Raw genomic sequence first — 15878 nt, 5'->3', positions numbered from 1 at the left:
CACACACACACACACACACACACACACACACACAGAGAGAGAGAGAGAGAGAGAGAGAGAGAGAGAGAGAGAGAGAGAGAAATATAATTTGTATTCACTGCAGCTGAGTACCTTGGTTCACCTTAGAACCCCCACCCCCATCTTGATATTATCACAAAGAAACAATGAGACTTACTTTCTGGATGTTCTATTTGAATTATACAGTGCAGAGGGAAAAGCTTAAGTAATATAGAAAATATTTTTTGTTTTATCCACATGACTCTTACAAGACAAGAAATGTGAATAATCAAATATATGTTCTATATCTGGCCTGCTTCAAACCATACTGTAACAGGTAAATAATAATCACATTTTTAAGTACTTAAGATTATATTCATCCCAATGTTAAAATTTTAATATCAAAATGTTCTGTTCTTCCTAATGACGTTTTCATGTGGCTGTTCACCACTGTCCTCTTACTATAAATTTTAAAAAAAATCATTAAATCTAAGTTCATTAAGACTGAAATACAGAGATTTTAAAGTTAAACACGTACGTCTACCACTCAAGGTGTGCATGCGAGGGGACTTCCACCATTTGCTGTCATTGCTTTTTTTCCCTCTCAAATGCAGACTCACCTCCACAAGTTACCACAGAGCAAGCACACATGGTCTCAGTTCACCCTAAGGCAGCACCCTTCCTAAGAACTAGAAAGGCCTCTTGAAATTCCACAGTAGAGTTCTAACTTCTCAACCTGCACCATTTAACTCCTCTGAGCTGTTTCGGGACAGGCGGTCAAGGCCAGGGTCAGAGATCCCATTTACCTAGGCTGTTCTGCTGGTCACCTCTGTCACCGTGTCTTTTAGAATGTCCTTAGTTCTCCCTGTCTCGTTAGCTTTTTACTTTTGAGGCAGCTTTTAGATCTTTAAATCATGTGTATACGCGCGCCTGTGTAGATGTGAGTCTGTGCAAGTGTGAATGCAGGTGCCTGCAGAGTCCAGAAGGAACCATGGGATCTCCTGGAACTAGAACCGCAGGCGGTTGTAAGTCACCTGATGTGGGTACTGGGAACAAATCTCAGGTCCTCTGCAAGAGCAGTGTGCACTCTCCGCAGCTGAAACATCTTTCCAGCACCTGTCGTGACAGTTTTGAGTGCCACCTGAGTGCTATAGTTCAAACACCAAGCACCCACTGTTCATGTGTTTGAAAACACTTGGTCCCCAGTGGGAAGACAGCACCTTTAGAAGTGGAGCCTAGCTAGACGTGAGTCTCTAGGCAGGGCAGGCCTGAGGGTCACAGTCCAGCCTTTCTGTCCTGTCTCTACTTCCCGCTCCACTGAGATGTGAGCTAGCTCACGTATGCTCCCCCCAGCACTGGGCCACCTCAGCCATGCCCCGTCTGCTATCATGTTCCCCTGCCATGATGGACTAGAGCAGAGACAAAGCTTCACGTGGTGCCGTTGGTCACAGCAGGGAAGTCAGGCACACAGCATAGCCATGGCTTCCTCCCGCTGCCAGCCTGGGCTTCCTTCTTCCTCCCGCTGCCAGCCTGGGCTTCCTTCTTCCTCCCGCTGCCAGCTGGGGCCCTGCTTTCACTTGTGCTTTCTGTATATGTCCTTCCCACCACATCTCCATTTGCACCTCAGATTTAGGTCTATGGGCAACATCTGCATTCCTGTAGTTCTCGGACAGTCTCCCCAATCATCCATAAGTGTATACCAGCTAGACTGTCTCAGAGAGGCCAGGTAGGGCTTGCTAGCAAACTGACATGCTCCACCCCAGGGTTTCTGACTAGGTGTGCCTATGCTGCAGCTGAGAGCAAGGCCTTGCAACCCTGATATGCTACAGATTCACTCTGAGCACAGTCCTAGCAGGTTCTTCAGGAAGGACTCATACCTACATTATTCTCTGAGGAATTCTCAGTCTTCATTCACAATTTAGTATGCAAAATCCTGGCACTCATATTTTCACGCCTACTTTCTTTGTGTTGCTCTCCACCCCTCCTACATTCCTCTACTTTCCTCCTCATGCTTCCTCTCTTCAGCTTCCATGCCCATGTCTTTCACCCCCTTCACCATCAGGAGGAGCCTCTGCCCTGCCTCGCTCTCCTCTGTAAGCAATCTTTGACAAGGCTGCGCCTCAGTCCTGCTACCGATAAAATTCCTTTCCTGGCCTTGGCCCCGAACTGCTAACCTGAAAATCAGATCTCTCTCTTAGCACTTCAAGATGATCACACTGAAAGAGATTTCTCCCAAATTTCTGCCTAGTCTCCTACCCCCTGTCCCCTCCATGCTGTGCTCCTGTCCTCTCCATGCTGTGCTCCTGCCCACCCTCCATGTTGAACCCCATACACATTAGGATCAGGTATATGTATCTCATCTTACCACAGATCCTGCTTCCTTTTGTTATACTCCACCCAAAGCAATGCCATTGTTTCCCTACAAATCTACCACTGGTGTTTTGTGGGGGTCACTGTAACAAAAAGGGACTCAAGACAACAGAAATCCATCATCCCAAAGGTCCAGAATTCTGAAATAGAGTCTTGGGAAAACAGGTTCCTCTTGGCGCAGGGAAGGCTCTGGCCCGTGTGCCATCTTACATGTTGCCATGTTTATGTTCATGTAACATTCTCCCATAACTGAAACTGCGCCCAAGTCTGACTCTCTGTAAGGACACAGTCAAACTGCCTTCTACAGCAGGTTCTATCTCCAAGTAAGATCAGTTCCTGAAGTACTGCACAGGAACAACAAATGACTTTTAGGAAAGTTCGTGAACCCACATGGGCCATGCCTACTCGTTTCATCGGCTTTGGTTTTATACCTCAGTGCACCCTGCTGCCCTGTGGACTGTTGACATCATTCACTTTGATCAGTTTAGCTTGTCCAGACTACCAGTTACGCCCACTTTCTCATTTCTGCCCTGTGCTGTGCTGTAGTGAGTTCACTGTGTTCTCCATAAAGATAGCTACCACGACCAACTCTTCAGAACCTCAACCATCTATTATCTGAGCCTCACTGCCCGAGGGATCACAGCAGCCATGAAAAGTCAAGGAAAAGGTAAGTTCTCTCACAACTTTAAAAATGTATCAACTATAAGTGAGAAGTCAGCTTTTATTGGTAAAGGCAGTGGATTTATATTCAGTATCTTTTTAGATTAAAACCTGAGACTGTAATTTGCAAGTATTAAAATGGCTGTAAATAGCAGTTTTGTAATTTATGTTTGGCTTTCAAATCAGCATTACAACGCTCGCTTGACTCCCACACACAGGTCAGCTGGGCTCTCGGTCCCTCCTAATGTAGGTTGTTTAGCAAGTGACTTTTCTGTGGTTCTAAAGGCATTCTCAATATTATAACCATCTAGGAAACATGAGCCCATGACTTCCTGGAAAATCTTTTTCTATATTTCTTTGCCTTCAATCAATTTTCTTACCCCTCATATGTGAACATCTTAATAAGTTAATTATTCCACAACACTCTTCCAACCTTCTCATAACAGGATTTAAAGGAATTCATTTGTAAAAGTTGAAGCTGAGAGAAATGTGGTGAACGGGTTAGGAACTCATGAGTCTACATGTACGCATTATCTGATGCCTGCCCCTGTGCTTAAATGGTGCTTAAAGCAGCTGAAAACTCCCCGTGACTCCCCCTTGCTTCAGACCTCATTCCTTGGAGCAACATTACACAATACAGATACAGATATATACATACCTACATCCTTTAGCTATATATTTATGTAGTTATAAGTTTATATAAATACATATATTTAACTATATATGGTTTTTTAAACTAAGTTAAGAATAGTTAAAATAGGGTCAAGTTCTAGAACTGACTATATTCCCCTAAAGGTCACAAAGTAACTCAAACCTAAAGAATTAAAAATCTCAAATGCTAATCCCTGGAAAGCAGTGTCTCTGAGGCTACAACTGAAAGTGTTCCTTGATCTCCCACTTGAACCAGAGCCTCAAAGGATGACATCTGCTATAAACAAACTCAGTCACTCATAACTCTCAGCAACTCCATAAATCAGTAAGTATACGATGTGAAAGTGTATTTTGTTCTGAATTTCAGGATGTAGTATGTAAATCCATCAATAATGTCTTGCATTTGACCCTCTAGAAAATGCAGTGGTGTCTTCTTGCATTTACTCTGCAGCACTAACACTGGCTTTGTTCAGGAGACCGCACAGCACACGCCAGGCCTGAACCTCTGCCTGCTGCTGAGAGCAAATGCCATAGTACATTGTTTAATCTGATGAGTCCAGCATACTGTCCCCTGACCAGATAACCAACAGAAAATGTAGGATGCTTTACATCCTGTTTTCCACACTAATTACCCAAAATCCAGGGTGTATTTACTGGGACACACACTGCAAAGACTCAGAGACCAACCTCATGTAGGCAGTGGCTACTTAAACAGAAACATGATGTCAGCGGGATGACCTCCTACCAAGGTCTCTGCTATATACATGACGAAACTCACAATTCCCACCCTGCAGAGGACTAGAGGATAAAAGGAGAAGCAGGCATGAAGCATGGAGCCCCTCCAAGCACGTGAGCCACCCAGAAGCAGCAGTTCCACCCCTGCTAGCCAATGTTACAAACAAATTATACTGTCCAGGACTTTAAACTGCAAAGATTTGACAGGAAATTAGAACTAACTTAATAAAAATAGCCAATACTGAGCATTTTGGAGCTACAAAGTATCCAGTAAGACTTAGTCTGCAAAGATGGGATGTTATATCAGCTAAAAGGAAATAGAAGTAGAAACTAATGCAAAAATCATACTTAAGGAGATTCGGAGAGACAGCTCGGCAGCTAAGGATGCTTGCTACCAAGTTTGAAGACCTGAGTTTGACTCCTGGGACCTACACAGTAGAAGGAGAACTGACTCCACAGGCTGTACCCTGAGCTGCATGTGCTCATTAGTAAATTAATCTTCTAATAATAACCATAGATGAAGATATGTAAAGACCCAACGCGGTAAAAGATTTAGTAGAGTTAAGAACACATGAAATAACGTTTGAATACTCTACATCAAGTAATTAAAAATTTCATGAGCCTATGTAGTTTACAAATAGTCTGTTATTCGCTGAAGTTTTTAATGTGATTTTTGGCCAAGCAATAAATTAAACTATTCTTATAAAAGCTATGGTAAAATAGGTAAAATTAATAATTCCTGATAAAATACTATTAAGCAGTGGATTTCAAACTACCCAGGTATAATTATTTCTATTTACAAGTGTTTAACATGTCACAATAAAAAACAGTCTTTTAAATATTATACACCTTAGATATAATGTAATGTATGCACAATGAATGAAGCTTAAGTTAGGGAGAATATAAATGCTCTGTTCTGTCACCCCAACTTTTGTTTCAGCCTCAACTGCCTACCCTGAAATCAGCTCCAGGTGGAGCTAAATAAAGACTGACAAATTTAGTAATACATATTAGAATTTTTCAGTGCTCGCTACTCTCATCAAGTAATTCTACTTCCGGCAAGCTACTATACAGATGTTTGCCGAAACATAAATTCTTAAAGTCTGCTAAGTACACGGCAATAAGCAACTTACTTTGCTCACTACGGTGTAGCCACCCTAGAAAATTCAACCCTGCCTTCACAGTGTGATTGCCAAGGCTCAGACAAGGGCAGTCATCCAATGAGTCAGGATAGGGACTGCGGACTCACACTACGCCGCAGTGCTTTAAAAAGTAAAGCGGAAATGGAGAGAAGAAAACACACCAAAGTGGGAACCAGCTAATGGTGTAGATGGACCACAGAACCATCTCTATCCTTCCCTTCCTCTGAAAATATTAAAAACATTTAGTAATGCTATATTGCTCTTAATATTCCCGCAAAATAAGAAACCACTTATATATCAGCAATGGGAATAAATTATGGCGGACCTAAGTTTCTTTTATGAAAATTAGCACAATGAAGCCACACAAACCTATGAACCACCTCCTTGATCATAAGAGCAGACTTCTTTATTCCTGTGGTTGAGAGAACAGAGTGTAAGAACCAGGCTAGAAGCCCGCAATGGCTTTTGAGCATAAGAAGCTCATCCTGTCTCAGCGGAGTTCTCCGGAGATGGCCCGCGTTAAAGCGCCTTCTACCTTATGTAACACTCTGCCGCTGTACAAACCCAAACAGCATGAGTAACAGCAATGGTGCTTTCTAAAACATTAACTCTCTCAGCGCCCTGAAACTACCTCAGGAACAACACAGAGTATCCTTGTATCTCTTCTCTCTCTCTTCCTCCCTCCCTTGCCACATCTTCCTTCCCTGCCCTCCCCACAGCTTCAGGGCTACCTACGTGCTGACAACTTCCAGACTTGCCTCCCTAGACCTCACCTTCCAGTAACTCTACACCTGATCAGCTTAAACCAAATCCTTAACATCCTCTCCAAGCCACGTGACTTCACCCATCTGGACAAGTCACCTCTTAAGTCTAGGCTTTGGGGAATCACTTCTATGGTTGGCACCAGTGTGTCAGGAGGCCTCTGACCTGCACCCCATGGACACTGTGTTTGGGCTGCCTGAGTGTCCTCCCAACATGGCAGCTGGCTTCCCTTCAAGTGAGTAGCCGTGACTGAGAGCACAGAGAAAGGCCCAGGGCCTCACATGGCCTCACTCAAGTGGAGAGTCTCCTGTCAGCCAAAAACTAGTCATAAGAAGTGAGGATAAAGAGGGAAACATCAAAGGCTGGACACATTATAAAACTGTCCAAAGCCCTCAGCCCTTCAGACATTCGGGTCCCTGGAGCCATCCTGCCTGCCTTCACCTAGTCTCTTTGGAAATCACACTGGTCTATGACATCCCAGTCTAACCACCTCTCTCCGTTTCCATCGCTGCCACCATGGTGGTCTGAAGAGCATGCTAGCCTCTTTCCTGAGCTTGTAGAAGGCCCCCCCAGTTCCCGCTTTTGCTCTAAAGTCCATTTGTCACGTGGAAACCACCAAAAGCACACTTTATTATAGAGGACGGAATCGGGGAGCTTTCCCAGTTAACAGATGATACATGGTGAGTATGTTTCCATGTCACTTCTTTTTTTTTTTTTTTCTTTTTGGTTTTTCGAGACAGGGTTTCTCTGTATTGCCCTGGCTGTCCTGGAACTCACTTTGTAGACCAGGCTGGCCTCAAACTCAGAAGTCTGCCTGCCTCTGCCTCCTGAGTGCTGGGATTAAAGGCGTGCACCACCACGCCCGGTTTTCCATGTCACTTCTAACAGCTAAGCAGTAGATGACCAAACACTAAATGATAGCTTAGTTCATGGCTTTCCATTGGACACTTGGACAATAACAACCCTGACCTTTACAGATGCTGCAATGAGTCTTCTGGCAGACATTTGTGTGTGAGCTGTGAGTCTGTGGAAGCACGTGTGACCCAGCATACGTATGAGGGGTCTGCTGGATACTAACTCTGGGGACTCTATTCTCCCTCCCGCCTCGCTTGAGGCAGGGACTCTCTCTTCTTCGCTGCTGTGCTTTGCAGCTGGCATTCGAGCACAGGAGTGACTCCCCTGCCTGTCTCCCACGTTCCACTGCTTTACATGGGTTCTGGGAGTCCCAACTCAGGTCATCGGTCTTGCATGGGAAGTGCTCTTTCCCACTCAAACATCCTCTCAGCCTGATACAGTTTAATTGCATGATTTACTTCTTTGAGAAATATTTTACACATAAAACTGCTGAGTGCAAAGACGAACTTTTCCAGACGGCAGGGGTAGAGTCAGGACCTCAGTGTGTGGACCACACTGGCCCAGAACTCACTGTGTGGCACAGACTGACAGTCTGCTTGCCTCAGCCCCATGAACACTGGGTTTGCAAGTGTGTACTACTACCACACCAGCTTGAAGCGTGCTAATGATAACATATTATCCCGCTCCTGCCAATCTCCTCATCAACATGGGTTATCAATGAACTGAAGAGTCACATAAACTTGAACTTGTATTAACAGGGCCTTGCCTTAGGTGAGATCAATTGCAAGACAAAAGAACTTGCCTCCCTCAATTCTTGTGTGGATCAAATAGACATTGGCTAGCATAGTCTACAGCACCCTACTTGACAGACTGTTCTCTGAAAGTTAGACTCACAGTTTCTACCTTTGTTGAAAACAACCATGAAGTGCTGGCACATTATTATAGGAATGCCAGTCTATAAATTACTTCAAAGTATGTTTTAATTTAATCTCTTTCTTCAACTTAACACACTGTGCTGCTAGGAGAACCTCTTTCTATTCTGATCCTAGCTTCTGTTTTCTTTCTGACAGTAGTAAACAGAAGCAGCCTTCCAAAACCATGGAAACAGAGCGCTCAGGGCCGGTCAGAGCCCAGGTACGTCCTATTCTCCAGGCGGCAACGTCCCGTTAGAACAGATGAGCAGCGAGGAGTCAAAGGAGGCTTCAGCTGGAGTCGCCCAGAGTTGAGATTCAGGCTCAGAAAAGAAAACAATGATAACTTCCTTAAAGCATCCTGGAAAAAAACAGAGTGGCAACAGCTCCCGCCTCCCTTTGACGTGGACAAACAGGGCGACTCCCCGCGCTGACGCACAGTGCTACAAGCACAGGCCCGTGGACAGACAGATGGACAGAATGACAGGCATACAAAGACTGACGACTCGAAGGCAGACAGACCGCACACTCGGTGCAAGGCCCCGCCAGGCCTGGGGACCACTGTGCTGTGCTGGCCCTAGAGGAACTCACGCCAGCCAGGGTCCTGGGACCCACCAACCTCTGCCTGGGGTCTCGGCAAACGCCGTCACCCCGCCATCCCGCCATCCCGCCATCCCGCCATCCCGCCATCCCGCCACCCTAGTGCTCAGTGCGCGCGCAGAGACACCCCCCCACCCCCCAGGCCAGGCGCGCGAGACACCGGGAGCCCGGATGCCGCCGCGGCGGACGCGAAGGCCGGCGCGCCCTCACTGCGAACGCGGGAGACGCCCACGCCCCGGGTTGGGTCGGGCCGGCAGACACCCACCGAGCTCCTCGCATCCCGCCGCCTCCGCCGGCGCCGGCGCTTCCATCCCTCGGGGGTCTCCAGGTCGCCGCCGCCCGCTCTGCCGGCCGCACCGCCGAGCATGCGCAGAGCCGCCCCGAGGGGCGGGGCCCGGGCTGGCCTTGACCGTAGCCCACGCGGGTCTGCGCCTCGGGGTGACAGGCGCGGCACCTTCGGGCTGAGGAGCGATCCTCTGAACCCCCGGGCTTCGCGGGCCTCGGACCGCGCAGAAAGCAAGCAGACCGCAAGTCCGACGGCCGACTGGCAGTGTTCCTCCACCCCAGTTGACACTAGCAAACGCAGCTAGATGTAGGCTCCTGCACAGGCATCTAACGCTAACGCTAGGGTTAAGGCCAAGAGGGAAGTGTCGACACCCACTATCAGGCACTACACTACATTGCCATATAGTTCTTTGGTCACGTGAGAGACAGCGCAATGCAGTCTGTAAGCTACTGTGCTCAATGTCCACACAAAGTGAAAGATCCTTCCACCACCACCATCACCACCACCACCAGTAAGCCGATGAAGGCAGGGGAGGGATCTGCCACTGCAGCAGGGACTCAGTCTGCATACAAAGCTGGCATGTGGAAACCATTTCAGCCTGCCTCTTAAGTATTGCCTACTTTCCATTTTAAAGTGGCTTCATTACCTGCTGACTTCCAGGCACCTTCTCCCTATCATCGGAACGACTCCCAAGTTCTATGGGTGGACCTAGGAAATACAATAACAGTACCTGGAAGAGTCCTCACTGTTGCTAACAACATGACCTTTACTGCAATATCTTTGTTTACTTAGCTCTTCGTGACTGACTCATCCAACTGAAAACTAGGATGTGCATGCACATAGGCTTGCCTTATTGGGTTATGAATAAGTTATGGACTTCTAATTTACAGCTTGGAGGCGATAGTCAACATACAGTGTGCATGGTGTGTTGGAAATTGACAAACATAGGTGTTCAATGATCTTACTACATATTCGTAGCACAAGGATACCACACAAGGCGATGGGTGTATTGCTTGACTATGATAACCATATTTCACAGTGTATAATGTCTCTCAAGATATCACATATGCTGTTCATGAATTCATCTAGTTTTGCTTTTGTAGGACAAGGTCTCAAGTAGCCCAGGCTAGTTTTAACCATATGATGGAACCAAGGCTATCCTTCCTATCGTGTTCCTCCTGCCTTCACTGACACCTAACATACACACACACCTGCTAGGATTGCTGCTACAGGTAAGCCCCAGCCCAGGCTGACATTCGTTATTTTTCCATTATATAACAATAGAGCCAGGAAGGGGACTCCCAACCTTGTGGCACAAGCCTGTGATGCCAGCTACATGGAACACTGAGACAAGTAGATGACAAGTTCGAGACATGACTGGGCTACACAGTAAGTTGAATCCAGCAAGCCTGTCTCAAAACAAAAATAGGCCAGTTTGCACTGGTTTACCTTGGGCACCAACTCTTCAGCCAGTCCCACAGCACACAGAGGAGGCTCCACTCCCAGGCACTCTAGCACACCCAGGATCTTAGTATCAGGGGTGAGTAGGACACAACATCTGTTCCAACACCACCAGGAGTAACTGGGACCAGCAGGATCCAGAGATGTAGGAACCCCACCAGACCAGTGGCAAAGTTTCCTTCCAGTCTGGGCCAGTTTGCCTTGGGCACAAATGCTACAGACAGTCCCACAGTACCCAGAAGAAGCTCCAATCCCAGGTATGCTAACACACCTAGGATTACAGGATCCCAGGATCCCAGGAGCTTGGTCACACCAGGACCTCAGTGTCCCAGAGGCAGCTTGACTGCCAAGGAACTTTGACACACCCAGAATCTCAGGATCACAGGATTCTGAAATCACAGTGTCAAAGAGACAGCTGGACTCTGAGGAGTTGTGACTCAACCAGGATTACAGGAAAAACAGGCTCCAGTCAGATATACCAAGGGCAGATGGCACTAGAGATAATCAGATGGCAGGAGGCAAGGCTAAGAACATAAGCAACAGAAACCAAGGTTATTTGGCATCATCAGAACCCAATTCTCCCACCATAGAAAGTTGTGGATACTCTATCACACCAGAAAAGCAAGATTTGGATCTAAAATCATAATGATGATAGAGGACTTTAAGAAGGACATAAATAACTCCCTTAAAGAAATACAGGAGAACACAGATAAACAGCTAGAAGCCCTTAAACAGGAAACAAACAAACAAACAAAAATCCCTTAAAGAATTACAGGAAAACACACTCAAATAGGTGAAGGAAATGAACAAAACCATCCAAGATCTAAAAATGGAAATAGAAACAATAAAGAAATCACAAAGGGAGACAACCCTGGAGTTAAAAAAAAAAAACTAGGAAAGAAAACAGGAGTCACAGATGCAAGCATCACCAACAGAATACAAGAGATGGAAGACAGAATCTTACGGGCAGAAGATACCATAGAAAACATTGACACAACAGTCAAAGAAAATACAAAAAGCAAAAAGCTCCTAACCCAAAACATCCAGGAAATCCAGGACACAATGAGAAGACCAAACATAAGGATAATAGGTATAGAAGAGAGTGAAGATTTCTAACTTAAAGGGCTAGTAAATATTGTCAACAAAATTATAGAAAAGAACTTTCCTAATCTAAAGAAAAAGATGTCCATGAACATACAAGAAGCCCACAGAAATCCAAATAGATTGGCCAGAAAAAAATTCCTCCTGTCACATAATAATCAAAACACCAAATGCATTAAATAAAGAAAAAATATTAAAAGCAGTAAGGAAAAAGGTCAAGTAACATATAAAGGCAAACCTATCAGAATTACACCAGACTTCTCACTAGAGACTATGAAAGCTAGACGATCCTGGGCAGATGTCATATAGACCCTAAGAGAACACAAATGACAGCCCAGGCTATACCCAGCAAAACTCTCAATTATCATAAATGGAGAACACAAGATATTCCATGACAAAACCAAATTTACACAGTATCTTTCCACAAATCCAGCCCTACAAAGGATAACAGATGGAAAACACCAACACAAGGAGGGAAACTACACCCTAGAATAAGCAAAAAAGTCATTTTTCAACAAACCCAAAAGAAGATAGCCACACAAATATAATTCCACCTTTAACAACTCAAATAACAGGAAGTAACAAGTACTTTTCCTAATCTCTCTTAACATCAATGGACCCAATTCCCCAATAAAAAGACAGAGATAACAGACTGGATACATAAACAGGACCCAACATTTTGCTACATTCAGGAAACACACCTCAGTGACAAAGACAGATATTACCTCAGAGTAAAAGGATAGAAAACAATTTTCCAAGCAAATGGTCCTAAAAAAAGAAGCTGGAGTTGCCATTCTAAAGTCAAATAAAATCAACTTTCAAACAAAAGTTACCAAAAAAGGTAAGGAAGGAAACTTTATATTCGTCGAAGGAAAGCTCTACCAAGATTAACCCTCAATTCTGAACATCTATGCTCCAAATGCAAGGACACCCACATTCATAAAAGAAACTTTACTGAAGCTCAAAGCACACATTGCACTGCACACAATAATAGTGGAAGACTTTCACACCCCACTCACAGCAATGGACAGATCATGGAAACAGAAACAAAACAGAGACACTGTGAAACTAACAGAAGTTATGAAACAAAAGGATCTAGCAGATATTTATAGAATATTTCATCATAAAGCAAAAGAATATATCTTCTTATCATCACTTCATGGTACCGTCTCCAAAACTGACCATATAATTGGTGTGAAAACAGGCCTCAACAGATACAAGAAGACTGAAATAATCCCAGGCACCCTATCAGATCACCATGGACTAAGGCTGGTCTTAAATGCCAACAAAAACAACTGAAGACACACGTACACATAGAAGCTTAACAACGCTTTACTCAATGATAACTTGGTCAAGGATGAAATAAAGAAATTAAAGACTGTTTAGAATTTAATGAAAATGAAGACACATCATACCAAAACTTAGGAGACACAATGACAGAAATGGTAAGAGGAAAACTCATAGCTCTAAGTGCCTCCAAAATGAAACTGGCAAGAGCTTACAGTAGCAGCTTGACAGCACACCTGAAAGCTCTGGAACGAAAAGAAGCAAACACACTCAGGAGGAGTAGATGGCAGGAAATAATCAAACTCAGGGGTGAAATCAACCAAGTGGAAACAAAAAGAACTATACAAAGAATCAACCAAACCAGGAGCTGGTTCTCTGAGAAAATCAACAAGATAGACAAACCCTTAGCTGGACTAACCAGAGGGCACAGAGACGGTATCCTAATTAATAAAATCAGAAATGAAAAGGGAAACATAACAATGGAAAGCATGGAAATTCGAAAAGTCATCAGATCCTACAACAAAAACCTGTACTCAACTAAATTGGAAATCTAGTTGAAATGAACAATTTTTTTGGTACATAAAAGGTACCAAAGTTAACACAGGATCAGATAAACCATCTAAATAGTCCCATAACCCCTAATGAAGTAGAAACAGTCATTAATAGTCTCCCAACCAAAAAAAGTCCAGGACCAGATGGATTTAGTGGAGAGTTAAGAAGACCTAATATCAATACTCTTCAAACTATTCCACAAACTAGAAACAGAAGGAACGCTGCCCAATTTGTTATATGGAGCCACCGTTATGCTTATACATAGACCAAACAAAGAAAGAGAACTTCAGAACAATCTCCCTTATGAACATTGATGCAAAAGTACTCAATAAAATTCTTGCCAACCAAATCCAAAAACACATCAAAATGATCATTCACCATGATCAAGTAGGCTTCATTTCATGGATGTAGGCATGGTACAATATACAGAAATCCATCAATATAATTCACTATATAAACAAACTAACAGAAAAAATCCACATGATCATTTCATTAGAAGCTGAAAAAAACATTTGACAAAATTCAGCACCCCTTCATGTAAAAAGTCTTGGAAAGATCAGGAATTTAAGACCCATACCTAAACATAGTAAAAGCAATTTACAGCAAACCAATGGCCAACATCAAACTGAATGGAGAGAAACTTGAAGCAATCCCACTAAAATCAGGGACTAACCAAGGCTGCCCACTCCCTACCAAGTCAATATAGTACTTGAAGTCCTAGCCAGAGCAATTAGACTACAAAAGGAGATCAAAGGGATACAAATTGGAAAGGAAGAAGCCAAAATATCACTATTTGCAGATGACATGATCATATACTTAAGTGACCCCAAAAATTCCACCAGAGNACTNCTACAGCTGATAAACAACTTCAGCAAAGTGGCTGGATATAAAATTACCTCAAACAAATCAGTAGCCATCCCGTACTTGATGGATAAACAGGCTGAGAAAGAAATTAGGGAAACGACAACCTTCACAATAGTCACAAATGATATTACATACCTTGGTGTGACTCTTACCAAGCAAGTGAAAGATCTGTATGACTTCAAGTCTCTGAAGAAAGAAATGGAAGACCTCAGAAGGTGGAAAGATCTCTCATTCTTATGGATTGGCAGAATTAATATAGTAAAAAATGGCCATCCTGCCAAAAGCAATCCCACTAAAATCAGGGACAGTACAGATTCAATACAATCCCCATCAAAATTCCAACTCAATTCTTCACAGAGTTAGAAAGAGAAATTTGCAAACTCATCTGTAATAACTAAAAACCTAGAATAGCAAAGACTATTCTCAACAATTAAAGAACTTCTGGGGGAATCACCATCCCTGACCTGAAGCTGCATTACAGAGCAATAGTGATAAGAACTTCATGGTACTGGTACAGAGACAGGCAGGACGATCAATGGAATAGAACTGAATACTCAGAAACCCACATACCTATGGTCACTTGATGTTTGACAAAGAAGCTAAAACGATCCAGTGAAAAAAGACAGCATTTTTAACAAATGGTGCTTGTCCAACTGGAGGTCTGCATGTAGAAAAATGCAAATCGACCCATTCTTATCTCCTTGTACAAAGCTTAAGTCCAAGTGGATCAAGGACCTCCACATAAAACCAGATACACTGAAACTAATAGAGGAGAAAATGGGGAAGAGCCTCAAACACATGGGCACAGGGGAACAATTTCTGAACAGTACACCAATGGCTTATGCTCTAAGATCAAAATTCAACAAAAGGGACCTCATAAAATTGCAAAGTTTCTGTAAGGCAAAGGACACTGTCAATAGGACAAAGAGGCAACCAACAGATTGGGAAACGATCTTTACTAATCCTACATCTGATAGAGGGCTAATATCCAATATATACAAAGAATTCAAGAAGTTAGACTCCAGAGAAACAAATTACCCTATTAAAAAATGGGGTACAGAGCTAAACAAAGAATTCTCAACTGCAGAATATCAAATGACCAAGAAGCACTTAAAGAAGTGTTTAACATCCTTACTCATCAGGGAAATGCAAATCAAAACAGCCCTGACATTCTACCTCATACCACTCAGAATGGCTAAGATCAAAAATTCAGGTGACAGCACATGCTGGCAAGGATGTGGAGGAAGAGGAACACTCCTCCATTGCTAGTGGGACTACAAGCTGGTACAACCACTCTGGCAGTTCTTCAGAAAATTGGACATAGTACTACCTGAGGAACCAGCAATACTAATCCTGGGCATACACCCAGAAGATGCTCCAACATGTAATAAGGACACATGCTCCACTATGTTCATAGCAGTCTTATTTATAATAGCCAGGAGCTGGAAAGAACCCAGAAGTCCTTCAACAGAGGAATGGATACAGAAAATGTGGTACATTTACACAATGGAGTACTACTCAGCTATTAAAAACAATGACTTCATGAAATTATTACACAAATGGATGGGACTAGAAAGTATTATCTTGAGTGAGGCAACCCAATTACAAAATAACGCACATGTTATGCACTCACTGATAAGTGGA

At 43.7% G+C, this 15878-nt stretch overlaps 1 protein-coding gene across 4 annotated transcripts in view; it reads right to left on the bottom strand.

Annotated features, from left to right (window-relative positions):
- The window catches only part of Slc36a4 (solute carrier family 36 member 4), a 33586-nt gene extending 24538 nt beyond the window's left edge, over positions 1-9048 (bottom strand). For 2 of the 4 annotated variants that reach the window (XM_029543395.1, XM_029543396.1), the window contains exon 1: positions 8949-9048. Coding sequence is in view for 2 of the 4 variants with exons in the window: in XM_021206621.2 (XP_021062280.1) it covers positions 8949-8994 (46 nt within the window). In the remaining 2 variants the exon portion in view is untranslated. The remainder of the gene's footprint in view (positions 1-8948) is intronic. The other 2 variants (XM_021206621.2, XM_021206622.2) reach the window with 1 other exon arrangement.
- Between the last annotated feature and the right edge of the window lie 6830 nt (positions 9049-15878).

Source organism: Mus pahari, chromosome 10, assembly GCF_900095145.1.
Source record: "Mus pahari chromosome 10, PAHARI_EIJ_v1.1, whole genome shotgun sequence".
Classification (NCBI taxonomy): domain Eukaryota; kingdom Metazoa; phylum Chordata; class Mammalia; order Rodentia; family Muridae; genus Mus; species Mus pahari.
The sequence above is the reverse complement of the archived record's forward strand: the minus strand, read 5'-3'. Positions and strand labels throughout refer to the sequence as shown.